Raw genomic sequence first — 12,706 nt, 5'->3', positions numbered from 1 at the left:
CCTCAGTCTTCACCAGCAAGTGCTCAAGCCACGCTGCCGAAGTCACAGAAGGCAAAGGCAGGGACTGGGAGACTGAAGTACTGCCCACCATTAAAGAAGATCAGATTCGAGACCAGCTAAGGAACCTGAAGGTGCACAAGTCCATGGGACCTCATGAGATGGATCTGCAGGTCCTGAGGGAACGGGCAGATGAGGTTACTAAGCCACTATTGCTCATATTTGAGAAGTCGTGGCAGTTTGGTGAAGTTCCCACTGACTGGAAAAGGAGAAACATAACCCCCATTTTTAAAAGGGAAAAAAGGAAGACCCAGGGACAACAGGCCAGTCAGTCTCACCTCTGTGCCCAGCAGGATCACGGAGCAGAGCCTCCTGGAAACTATGCTAAGGCACATGGGCCATAAGGAGGTGATTGGTGACAGCCAACATGGCTTCATCAAGGGCAAATCGTGCCTGACAAACTTAGTGGTCTTCTATGACAGGGTTAGTGGATAAGGGAAGAACAACTGACAACATCTACTTGGACTTGTGCAAAGCATTTGACGCTGTCCTGCATGACATCCTTGTCTCTATAAATTGGAGACATGGATTTGACAAATGGACCACCCAGTGGATAAGGAATTGGCTGGATGGTCACACTCAAAGAGTTGTGGTCAATGGCTCGATGTCCAAGTGGAGACCAGTGGCACTCCTCAGGGGTCCGTATCAGGACCAGTATTATTTAACATCTTTGCTGGGGACATGGACAGTGGGATCGAGTGCACCCTCAGCAAGTTTGGTGACGACACCAAGCTGCGTGGTATAGTCAACACGCTGGAGGGAAGGAATGCCATCCAGAGGGACCTTGACAGGCTTGAGAGGTGGGCCTATGCGAACCTCATGAAGTTCAGCAAGGCCAAGTGGAAGGTCCTGCACGCAGGTCAGGGCAATCCCAAGCTCAAATACAGGCCGGGTGGAGAATGGATGGAGAGCAGCCCTGGGGAGAAGGACTGTGGTGTATTGGTTGGTGAGAAGCTCAACATGACCTGGCAATGTGCACTCACAGCCCAGAAAGCCAACTGTATCCTGGGCTGCATCAAAGTGTGGCCAGCAGGTCAAGGGAGGGGATTCTCCCCCCCTACTTTGCTCTCGTGAGACCCCACCTGGAGCACTGTGTCTAGCTCTGGGGCCCCAACATAAGGACATGGACCTGTTGGAGTGGGTCCAGAGGAGGGCCATGAAGATGATCAGAGGGCTGAAGCACTTCTCCTGTGAAGACAGGCTGAGGGAGTTGGGGTTGTTCAGCCTGGAGAAGAGAAGGCTCTGGGGAGACCTTATAGCAGCCTTCCAGTACTTAAAGGGGGCCTACAGGAAAGCTGGAGAGGGGCTTTTTACAAGGGCATGTAGTGATAGAAGGAGGGGTAATGGCCTTAAACTGAAAGAGGGTAGACTTAGATTAAATATAAGGAAGAAATTCTTCATTATGAGGGTGGTGAGGCACTGGCACAGGTTGCCCAGAGAAGCTGTGGATGCCCCCTCCCTGGAAGCGTTCAAGGCCAAGTGGGATGGGGCAACCTGGTCTAGTGAAAGCTGTGTCTGCCCACGGCAGGGAGGCTGGAAGCAGATGATCTTCCATGTCCCTTCCAACCCAAACATTCTATGAATCCCCTGCACCACACTGTCCACGAGATGTGGCAATACTTAACAAAACGATCCATTACAGTTCATCCAATTTCATTTGCTACAGTACAGATGGAAGCTGCACCATAAAGAAGCCCAAGAACAGTAACTTTACCATTAGGTTTTTTTAATTGTGCTATCCCACTGTCTGCCTTTCTCCTGAAATCCAAAGTATCTGTCAGATCCACTGACAGATCAGCAAACAGCTGTCACCTGTGGCTACTTGGAACTCCTCTGACACTTCTCAGTCCTTCAACATAGTCATGGCACCTATATCTAAGTGCCTATATCTACTGCTTTAGTGGAACATCTTCTGTGTAGTTCAAGACAAGAAAAAGTCCTTCAGTAGCCAGGCAGGTAACAGTTTCTGATGTAGACAGCAATGATACCACTAAGAGGTCCTCCAAACAAGTTCAGTAAAGACCAGAGGTAACAGGGCAGAATCAAACTTCAAATATATTTTAACTCAAGCAGACAAGCTCTTCCCAATCCCTCAGTTAGGAGTAGTCCTATGTATTAGAACACGTCTGCCCTCTGACTGGAATGACTTGGTGAGAAGTACAGCAGGTTCTCACATCTCAGCATAGGCACTTTTGCATAGGCTGCACCTTTGCCTCTTGGGGCACATCCGTCTTCAGCTGTGGGCTCTAATAACTCCTACCCTTCACGTGAAGGCAACAATGAGTGTAGAAATTTCACTGGGAAGAAATAAGTGGTTGCAAGCCCCATCTGCAATGTCACATTCAATGCACAGGTTCGAAGTATCAGCATTGTTCATGGTGTTACAGAAGACAGATTGAGTGGGGAAACACGACGTGTGGGAGTGTTGTTGGCTGACAATGACGCAGGGAGGAAAAAGGGAGCAGCAATATCCGTGGATGAGGTTTCTCCTTGGTTGCGAAGCTGTAAGATCTGCCGCAGCAGGGCCTTTCCTTCTTCTCTAGTCTGAAAACAATTTGTAAAAAACAAAACAATTCACCTATGGAGAGGTGGTTTCTGGGTCAAATTCAGTATGTAAGCAGTGTAAGTTACAGTAGTTTGTCATTCTGTAAGGCTGCAAGCTATAAAAATAATTTCTTTTTTCTTCTGCTACTTAAAAATGTTAAGGTATGTCACTTTCTTTTTAGTCTTTCCTCCTTTTACTCACCGGATTTGCATGTTACTTGGGTATTTCAAACAGTGTTACCATCAACCACTGAAGCTGTCTAAATATTCCAGTAAAAAGTAGATTGGAGAAGCTTCAAATAAGCTGAATTCAGTTTCTCCAGAGCTCCAGACAGCTTTGTTAAGGATAGGCCAAACACCCTGCACTCATGGCTAGTGTCTACCTCTAGGCTGAAGTTAAAAATCCAAAACTGCCCACTTACAGATAGAGAACGTCTCAGCATATGGAGTCACATACAAACCCCAAGCACTATTATATCCTCTGCACTGTCTACACACAGAAGATGAGAAGAAAAAAAAAAAAAAAAAAAAAAAAGATTTGAGTACCATCACTACACAGTGTGTGGGAGTCTGACCGTTTAACCACCTCCTCACCACCAAGATTTTCAGCAGTCTTAAGAGAGCCATGTGGAGCCTCAAATTCTTTTATTTAGTGAACGCCAATGAGACATGATTCAATTTTACTATCTACACCATATTCCATGATTTTAGTCAATCATAAGCAGCATTAGTGATCAGGTATACAACACCACCACTTCAGGATATGACCTGCATGACAGACAGCCCTCATTCCTTCAACAAAGGGTTCTTTCTACCCCAAGGGGAGCCAAGATCAAGGTCATAGATCCCCTAAGAAAGAAACACCAAAGATTGCACAACTACTCACATCATTGAATGCACAGCACTTCTGAGCACATGCTGAGGCTTCATCCCAGAGCTTACACTTGAAGTAGTATTGGGCCAGGTAACGGAAGGCAGTGCTGACCTCCAGGTGCTCCACTATCTCCTACAGTGAGGGGGATAAAAGCCATTATCTTTGAGTGCCTTCCAAGGTAGTTCTATACTATGTTTACTTCTTTTATTCCCAAGATATCATCTTACCCCACAGGAATAGATATCCTGGATGTATTTGATATAGCACTGAGCTGCCTGTTCAGATTCATTCAGCTGTTCGTGCAGCCTAGAAAAGGAAAAAAAATGGGCCACTGAACAAGACTGCACCATTGAAGACCTTCTTGGTCTATGAGAAAGTACCTACTCAACCTGACCTGGACTGAAGCCAGGTCTTTTCCTTCAGAATTTGCAAGACGTGCACCATGTACTGTCCCTCGTAGAAAGAAGTGATCCAGCTTGAGAACATTTACATTACCAGGAAGGTAGCCAGTCAGATACTAAGTGCTAGCAGCAGTGACAACCATAGCAGGGACCTTTGCTTATTGTTACATTTTAAAGCTTTTAACAGACCTTTGTCATCCTATTTACTGGCTATTTCCTCCAATGCTTCTTCTTCCCCCGCTACATCCCAAAAGTTTGTACAGCAGCTTCTACTTTCACTTGCCCTTTTCCTTCCCCTTCACTTTTTCCTCTTTATATTATTTTATCCCCACCAAAAATTAGTGCTGATGTCAGAGTGTTCGCATTTATTTCACATTAGACCCTTTCCCAATGTCACAACCATATACTAAGGGGGGGAGGGTTTTAAAAAAAAAAGTAGTAAATCCATCTACAATTTTGTACATTGTCTACCATCATGGATTGCTTTAAGTTTCAATACAACAAATACAATTGCTAGCACTGCCTGCTCAAATCACCTCAGGATTCAGAGGTCCCTTGCAACCCACATTATGCTATGATTCCCTCTAGTTATCCCGAGGGAAACTTAAAGCTAAAGCTGGACACCAGAATTTGCAGTCACTACAGACCTAAAGGTACCAGTTATTACACAGCTCCAAAAGTAAGACTACCTAACAGCAATTCCACTTGGTTTACATTTAGTATTTTATCATTAGGTATCAAGGTGCTAGCTGTATGTAACAGAATATTGACAGCTCAGTGATAATACATACTCACTTTGCTAGTTTCACCAGTGCCATTTTCTCCACATCTCCCACAGCATAAGCTCTCCAATAGCACTGTCAAGGAAGGAAAGTCAGTCAAGCACACCACAAAACCAACTGCAGCTCACGACTCATGCAAGCAAGTTAGAAACAGAAAACAACATGGTTTTCCAGCAAAGGGGCATGTATCATCTGTAGATTACCCTTTTCATTTATCAGCTGCTCTAGTTGCATTGCAGCAGAACTTCCCCAATTGTAACCACCACAGAAATCATTTCAATAAGCTCCTAACAACACACCGTATGCATTTCTGGTAGCACTAGCTACACAATTCTGCTGTGACTCCACCTAGTGTCCTGGGAGACATCCTAATGTCTTACTCCACATACCAGTTCTCACTTACCTTTTTAGCTTCCACCAACTGATTGAGTTTCTCATAGCATTCCCCTAGAGCAACCAGCATACGAGAATCATTTGGTCTGTAAAAGAACAATTCCTAAATGTAGTTTCATGGACAGCCAGGTGAAAAAAAAAAAAAAAAAAGATCTACATCTGGCAGTATCTGTCATCCTCTCTTACATAAAAGATCACCCATGCTCCTGACCAGTGTTCCTCGGCATTTAACTGACAAAGCCTCTGTTAATAGTTAACTAATGAAACTAAAAGGATTTGGAATAGTGAGACTGCACAAATCACATAGCATTGATGTCTTCCCTTCCCCAACTTAGCTTCTGCATGTAAATTCCTTAGCTAGTAGCAACCACGTCAGAGGGAACACCAATAAACATAGCTCCATTCTCAACTCTACCTGAGCTGGTGGGCCCGTCGGTAATAATAGAGACAGTAAAATGGCATTTTGAGGATTTCATAGGTTTGCCCCAAGCCATACCATGCTCTGTAGTCCCTTTTGTTCACCTCTATTGCATGCCTGTCAAAGAAAAGGAGATGAACTAGTCGGAAAGCAGTCAGGGTCAAAACCAAGACAGAATTCAGCAGAAGACTAACAAAAATTAGAAGATACTACTTCAGTCCTTATGTATGCAGACTCAAACACCATTTTGTGCAGTACATGAGTGATACCTATAAGCCTGGATAGCTGCAGATGTGTTCTTCATTTCCATATACTCATGTCCCATAAGTGTCCAAGCTCCCAGATAACGAGGATTCAGTTTCAAGGCCCTCTGGAAATAGAGTGCTGCTTTTTCATGCTGGGAACGCAAGCTATAATAATTCCCTAAAGCAAAAGTCACAATATATAAATAAATAAATAAATGAAAAACCACAAACAAGCAAACAAACAAACAAACAAACCCACAACCAGCAGAGAAGTAGAAAACAGATGGAAGAGGTATGATCTACTACCTCCTAACTTAAATTATAAAAAGAGTCCTATTAAAGGCAGATCTGATTTAAACCTCAATAGACCTAAGAGCAGTCTGTTCTCCAGTGTTCTGGTCAATCTGTTTCTGGTTGCACCAATCCCTTAAGATCCCATACCCCGGCCTTAAAACTTATGTCATGATCTAACAAGTTATTTTCCTGGTCCTGACATACAATTATTGCTACCGGAGTTTCAAGACTGTAAATAAAGGGATTATCAGCTACATGGGCCTTCATAGTGATTTCTTCAACTCCTTTCTGCACTGATGGTATTACAGCAGCTCTTTAAGTGAGAAATGAGTGAAGAAGGTACTCTGTCATTTGTCTGCTTTTTAGGCTGCCTGAAACCACATTCATCAAGCGGTTTTGATAGCCTTGCTGGCTGATCATTTTCACAGGCGTTTCTAAGATTTCCTCGCACAGCCTGCAGACAGCATAATAAGAAAATGTAAAAGAGCTGGCTCTCACCAATTACGCAGCAGGTCTCAACACGATACTTGTCTATCTCACAAAGATTGTGAGCTAGGTAGCTCAACTCAGGCTTCATGCTCTAGTGAAACAAAGAAATGAAAGCAATGAGAAAAGGAGCATGTTACAGTTTCAAAGAAAACCCAGGCAGTTAGCAATGCATACATTGCATCTATTTCATGGAGCTGCGAAGCGGAAAGCAGAAGCTGAAAGCCTATATTCAGAGAGGCTGTAGAGCACCGCTGCTTTGCCAGTGTTTAACGCACCTCTGATAAATACCATCATTATGGACAGGCAATAGAAAGAGTGCTTACCCTTACATATAGCAGGTTGGAGAAAGTGTCCATGTTTTCTATCCTGTAAGGATCTTGTTTCCTTAGCTCATTAAAGATGGATAAAGCTTTGTCAATATCTGAAGAAAGAACAAGAACTATAAATGCCAAGTTTGGATTAAGAGGTTCATTCCTACTAGCTAGTAAGTGTCACTGACCTCGGATATTGTGGTAGGCAACTGCAATCTGAGAGATGATGTAAGTGCTTTTGGAAAATCCTGCATCAATGAGACTCTGATACTTCTGCAGAGCCTCCTCTATCAGCTGCAGCTCTGTATAAATGTGTGCAAGAAAGAACTCTTTCATCCATGTATCTGGCAAGGACAGGAACTTCAACTAGCAAGAACCAAAGAAGAGGAGGAAGAGATGACAATCAGTAGTATTCTAACAGCCACCCGTGGCAAAGAATCCATTATCTTCCCTCCCATGATTTAGTAGACGGACTCGAGGTAGGAGGCTTTCCTGCAATTGCTTTCTTAAACCATAACACCAGCTACAAAAGAGCAGTATTAGGACCAAGAATTAATATCAGGTTCTTCCAAAGGAGAGACTAAATAATGCCTATACATTGACAATATTGAAACAGGAAAGGAGCATTAAGATGTCCAGTCTAAAAAGCAGCACAATACGGACCACGTAATTCTATTTAGTCATTCCCAATCTATTCCCATGACTGCTGAAACTGCAGAAGAACGGAAGCCATTTCATTTGGCCAATCAGTGAAAGAATTATTGTCTTCAAATCTGACAGCACCCGAGTTCTGCTTCAGCCACTGGCCTTATTTCTCCATTAAATTCAGAAGTCCTTCGAAAGACTGCACTTTCTTCCTGTGTTTGAACATCAATATCACATCACTATTTTTGATGAGCTAAGTGAACAGACTCCAAATTATCTCATCAAAAATGCATTTCCCTTTTTCCACAAATCAGTAAGGCTCTCTTCTATGCCACCTCTACTTTTTTAAATATTCTACCAGCCAGAATTGACTGAAGAATTCCGGGAGTGGTCTCATAAAATCCCATGCATAAAGAAAAATAATCTATTTTGGTTTTATATTTAATTCTTTGATACAGTTAATCTCGTACATGCAGCCTTGTATTTGACAAAGGGAACATCAACATTAGTGTTTTAGTTCTAAAAGCAGTGATTCTATATATCCTTTCAGGCCACCAGAAATGCTCAATAACTGTGGAACTAGAACCAGATTAAGGGCAGGGGAGAAGAAAATGAGAAGTATCTTAGGAGGATCTCCTTCATGTGACAAGGCAATAACCCTGCTGACAACTACTTCAGAACACACGAATTAGCCATTTCTTCCACCACTTTGTGGGTGAATGATAAGAAATTAGCCCTGCCTCTATAAAGATTCTCAAGCTACAGCATGGCAAGCAATTGAAGAAAAAGAGGCTTTAACAACATCATTTACAATATTGGACTGCCTTGCCTGATAGAGTCTCACAGAATAAAGCAGTGGGTAGCATCAATCTTGTGGCAACTGAATCATTGGTTACTGAATCAGGTTAAACTCTGGAATTTGTTACCACATCTCGATATCTCCCAAGTTTTACCATCTCTTTATCTGTAATCAAGTTGCAGAGTTCCAGCCAGGCTCCCCAGTGCAAAGGTAAGACATGGGCAGCTTCAACAAACACATCTATTGCTTCTTTCACCAGGTCCAGCTTCCGCAGCACGACACCATACCTGTAAAGAAAAGTTATCAAGTTAATCAGAATCACAAAACTCTGCGTATCAACACAAATACACATGAATACATTAGAAATACATGCAGACACTTACAGATAAAGGCCAAATCCATCCAGTTCCCGTGCCTTGTGTTTCTTGCTGAGCTCAACTCTCAATTCTCGTAGAGCTTCATTTTTCACTTGTCCTTTTTCCAGAGGTCCTGCATAAAGAGAAAGTCAAACAGCTAGCTTTCAATCAAGATTCTTACCACAGTAATTACGAAGCCTAGGGTATACTCAGAATCATCACCAACGTGACCTGAAGACTTCCCAGTCTGTCATTATTTTCCTCTTTTTAAAAGAAAATCACTTAGTCTGATCACCTGCTTTAACAGAAGAACTAACAGATGGAAATCTGTAACCTGTATTAAGCCTATGAATTGAGAAAGAATGAAAGAAATCATGTTACAGCACACTATTACCCAAAAAATTGAGGGGAAAGCCATAAAACCAAGATGATTACTGGAAGCTTCATCATACTGTTTGTGTTCCTTGACACCAGAAACTTACCCAAGCTATCCACTGTCTCATCATCCTTCTTCTTTTCCCCTGACTGTGGAAAACAGAGGAAAACCAAGATTACATTACAATAGCATATTCTTTATGTTTGCTGCAATGCTAGCAGCAATATGCAAACTGAGTTTTCACAAACATCACAGTTCTAAAAAGAACACCCCTATCTCCCTTCCCCCCAAACATATAATTTGGATTTCTAGGTGGTCATTTGGAACAGAATAGGCAAAAGAATAAGGTATGCCAGGGAGGGGTGGGAAGCAGAGGAGTTCAGTGCTAAAAGGTGACTTTTCCCTCTATCTTACCAGGTATCTAGAGTACATATACAAGAAGTAAGCTTTCTGACTCTTGCAGCCCCGTAGAAAATAGGCAGCCCTGTCATATTCCTTCAGATCAAAGTAAGACTTGGCTAACGTATAGGCATCCAGATCACGAGCATCCTCCTGCAGGGACACAGAAGAGTTTAAGACCTCAGAAGCTCTGACATGCTTTAGGAAAATCACCTAGTTAGAAACATATCAATGAAACTGCTCTGAAAGCTAAAAACGTAGTTTATTCATCCTCAAAGATATTTTGAGTACTGTAAGAAAAGTCTCTCCATTCCCTCACAAGATCTGATTCCTGGTTCTCAAATAATGAGCACAGATGAGTTAGAAACATTTAAAATAAACAGTGAGATTCCAGAAAACAAATTGTGGCAAGCTACCGGAAGGCATGAGTTACCTGTTCAATGAGTATGAATGACCGTAAATAAGAAACCTACTCAGGAATTCTGTATCAAACAATATTAACCTCCTAACTTAAATGCAAACATTTCCTTGGTAACTATGCCTTGAAATGCATTTATGACACATTACACTGCTGTAATTTACTAAAACAAGCATATACCTAAAAGTCCTACTGTACACCTACAGAGGTGGGGATGGAGATACAACTTGTTTCTCGTGTCGTAAGGAGCACAAGTTTAATGGCACAACATAATTTGTATTACAATAAACTTTGGCCTTAGTAAAGACAAATAAAAATTAAAATTAAGTATCATGATGTCAAATTTTGCTTACAGAGTATCTCGTTCAGGGCACAGCAACATATAAAGTGGAATGCTTTCATCTGGGAAAATACATCCAGCTCTGTCCGCCCCGTTAAATATAGACTGGAAGGGAACTTCACCGCATTATAAAACAATCAGCACTCAGAACAGCCTCCTCCACGTACGTTTTTAAGAAGACCGGTATCACGTTTTTTTCCTTAACAGTTGTAGATAGGATTGAAAAGCAGCCCGCGATCCCTGCCAGCAGGAAGAACTACAGCTCGTTATCTCCGAGCTCACAACCGCTTCTACCCCCACGGGCACCAAACGGGCTCAGGCCCGCCCCACCCCGCGCCCGGCAGCGGGCTCCGAGCGGGCCGCGGCACCGCGGGTCGTCGGAGCCGCGCTCGGGCGGGCCTCCTCCCCTCAGGCCGTACCTCCGTCAGCGCGGGGGGCGGCGGCAGCTCGCTCAGCGGCAGCGGGTCCAAGGCAAAGGCCAGCTCGGAGGCCCTGCGAGGAGAGAGACCCCTTAGCACAAGGCCCGCCGGGCCGGGGCCGGCCCGCCCGCCCTCCGCGGCGCTCACCACTTCCCGCTGTGCTGCAGGCCCCGCTCCCGGCTCCGCTCCGCCACGCTCAGCAGCTGCTTCTTGATCTCCCGCAGGTCCGAGAAGTCGCCGCTCGCCAGCCCCGCGGCCGCCATCCCGCCGGCGCGCCTCCCGCCCAATGGCAGCCCCGCACACTCAGCGCCCTTCCGCTCTGTAGACGCAGCCTTCTCCTTGGGTGAGCCGGGGAGGCCTCGCTTCCAATCAGAGGAGGCGCGCTGAAGCCTTGACGCCTGATTGGCCAGCTGGAGAAGCGCTCTGACCGCGAGGCGCTGCGCACCGGCCGCGGTCCCGGGACTCGGCCTGGCCCGGTCCGGTCCGGTCCGGCGACCCCGCCCGCCTGCCGGCCTCGGGGTGCCGCAGGCCCCGACGGTGGTTCTGTCCTACGGCCGCCGCCTCTTGTTCACCGCACCGCACGGCGCGGGCTTTCTCGGGGCTGAGGCCGGCTTGTCCTGCCGGGCCCTGTGGCGTAGCCCGGGGGCTCTGGGTTGCTCTCGTGGCCCGGTGCTGCCACCCGAGCGTGGGTTACGGCCTGAGGAATGGGGAGCGGGCCCGGGGCCCTGCCCCAGGAGCGGCCTGGCCTGGGGCTCCTTCCTCCCCTGCTCTCAGCCCCGGGGCCGGGGCCCTTGCTGGGAAGCATCTCCTTCTGGAGCGGGGAGGGGAATTACAGCAAAACAAGGTGCTTTGCGAAAGGCCAAATAGAAGGGTTCTAAATGCTCCTTTACTTTCTGGAGGTGTGGGACTGTTTATCTTAGTGCCATCCTTCCCTCCCCTTTTTCTGAGCTTAGCCTTTTTTTTGTTCTTAAATAGCTTGCACCTGTTTTTTGAATGCTATCTGAACGTTATTAACTGTTTGGGCTTTGTGCCTTCCCACTAAGAGAGATCATTATCTTTCTTTAACAGATGTCTACACCGAGGTGCAGAAGATAATGTTTTTTGAGGCTACAGAGTGAGAAGAAACAAGAACCAGAGAAATCTAGAAGAAAGGCCTTTCAGAGAAGTCTGAGAAGAGTTAGTACTGTAAGGAGATCTTTCGGAGGGCCTTCCCTCCAGTTAGCGGCAACTGAAAACCTTATTCACTGCTGACTTAATGTTTCATCTCTTGAATTATCCCCTCTCCTTTATGTAATTAAAATCTATCTGCTTTGAGCCTTGGACTGGCAATGCCTGCTGTTGGATGAAAGCTGGGGCCCCAAGTCCAGTAACACTGAAGCATCATAATCATTCTGAGATGAAGAAACACCAGTCTGTCTTGTTTCTCATTGGTTAGTTCCTAGCTGATAGCAGAAATACTGTGTGCTACCTTGCCTTCAGGTTCTAGTGTTCAAAGTCATCTGATTGTTTCTTAATGGGGTATTTCAATTTGCCTTTGTACTGATAACACCTCCTAATTTAGTATCATTAGAAAATTTTCACTCACATACTGCTACTTCCTGTGCTACAAATCAAAATTTAAAAACATTAAGTAGAATAATAATACTAATACTGATCTCTCAAGCCTGTACTTTTAATCCAGTGTTGTCTTCTTCATTTCAGCCGCTGTTTATTTTCCTGTTGCATTTTTCCTGTGATGCTCTGGGAACTTCACTGGAATTACACTAGAATGTAATTTGACTCTGTATCTTTTTTATGGTGTTTGGTTCTAACAGTACAGAAATTTAAGCACTTGTTTTGGGGTCATTGTGCTCCACAACTTTTAAGCTTTTCCAGAAAGGTAATAATACACCTTTGTGCTCATTCCAGTATCAGAATGTCAGCTTAAACTCTCTCTTGAAAGAGGAATTAAGAAGGAATACTGTGAAAACTCTTTTTGTATGTCACTTGCAGGTTACACTTTGTATTTTTTTGTGATGGTAAGGGCCATCTTTCTCTGTGTTGTGAGAGTGCCCTTCATAATCACTTCTTTTATTACAGAAGTGACTTGAATCAGAGGACCCAGTGTTTCAATTGGCTTCAAGTTCACTGGTAATGAAAGGAGTGT

The 12,706-nt window shown here is 44.5% G+C and overlaps 1 protein-coding gene and 1 long non-coding RNA gene across 3 annotated transcripts; one reads left to right on the top strand and one right to left on the bottom strand.

Annotated features, from left to right (window-relative positions):
* Positions 1-2,086: 2,086 nt before the first annotated feature.
* On the bottom strand, positions 2,087-10,901 carry CDC23 (cell division cycle 23). 2 transcript variants are annotated; one of them, XM_087754007.1, is made up of 17 exons: positions 10,708-10,765; positions 10,561-10,633; positions 10,155-10,246; positions 9,399-9,536; positions 9,091-9,133; positions 8,636-8,741; positions 8,407-8,539; positions 6,997-7,174; positions 6,821-6,918; positions 6,507-6,588; positions 5,739-5,892; positions 5,467-5,586; positions 5,062-5,137; positions 4,672-4,733; positions 3,703-3,781; positions 3,488-3,607; positions 2,087-2,601 (listed from the first exon to the last, which is right to left on the bottom strand). In XM_087754007.1, the coding sequence occupies exons 4-17, from the start codon at positions 9,414-9,416 to the stop codon at positions 2,431-2,433; spliced, it is 1,440 nt and encodes a 479-aa protein (XP_087610133.1). In that variant the 5' UTR covers positions 9,417-9,536; positions 10,155-10,246; positions 10,561-10,633; positions 10,708-10,765; the 3' UTR covers positions 2,087-2,430. The 2 variants fall into 2 exon arrangements, with proteins under 2 accessions (XP_087610133.1, XP_087610132.1); XM_087754006.1 differs by lacking the exon at positions 10,155-10,246 and having other exon boundaries at positions 10,708-10,901.
* Positions 10,902-10,921: 20 nt separating this feature from the next.
* Positions 10,922-12,339, top strand: LOC148056149 (uncharacterized). The gene is made up of 2 exons (XR_015703900.1): positions 10,922-11,404; positions 11,629-12,339. It is a non-coding gene; the product is annotated as an uncharacterized LOC148056149 (long non-coding RNA).
* Positions 12,340-12,706: the final 367 nt, after the last annotated feature.

The sequence above is a fragment of the Nipponia nippon genome, unplaced genomic scaffold, assembly GCF_047370975.1.
Source record: "Nipponia nippon isolate SJK-2023a ecotype South Korea unplaced genomic scaffold, ASM4737097v1 scaffold_17, whole genome shotgun sequence".
In the NCBI taxonomy this organism is placed as follows: domain Eukaryota; kingdom Metazoa; phylum Chordata; class Aves; order Pelecaniformes; family Threskiornithidae; genus Nipponia; species Nipponia nippon.
The sequence above is the reverse complement of the archived record's forward strand: the minus strand, read 5'-3'. Positions and strand labels throughout refer to the sequence as shown.

Coding starts and splice junctions, on each gene's coding strand:
- CDC23 (XM_087754006.1), bottom strand. CDS start 10,823: ATGGCGGCCGCGGGGCTGGCGAGCGGCGACTTCTCGGACCTGCGGGAG. Junction 9,537..10,560: donor CGCCCCCCGCGCTGACGGAG/GTACGGCCTGAG, acceptor GTGTCCCTGCAG/GAGGATGCTCGTGATCTGGA. Junction 3,782..4,671: donor GCACTGGTGAAACTAGCAAA/GTGAGTATGTAT, acceptor TTCCTTTTCTAG/GCTGCACGAACAGCTGAATG.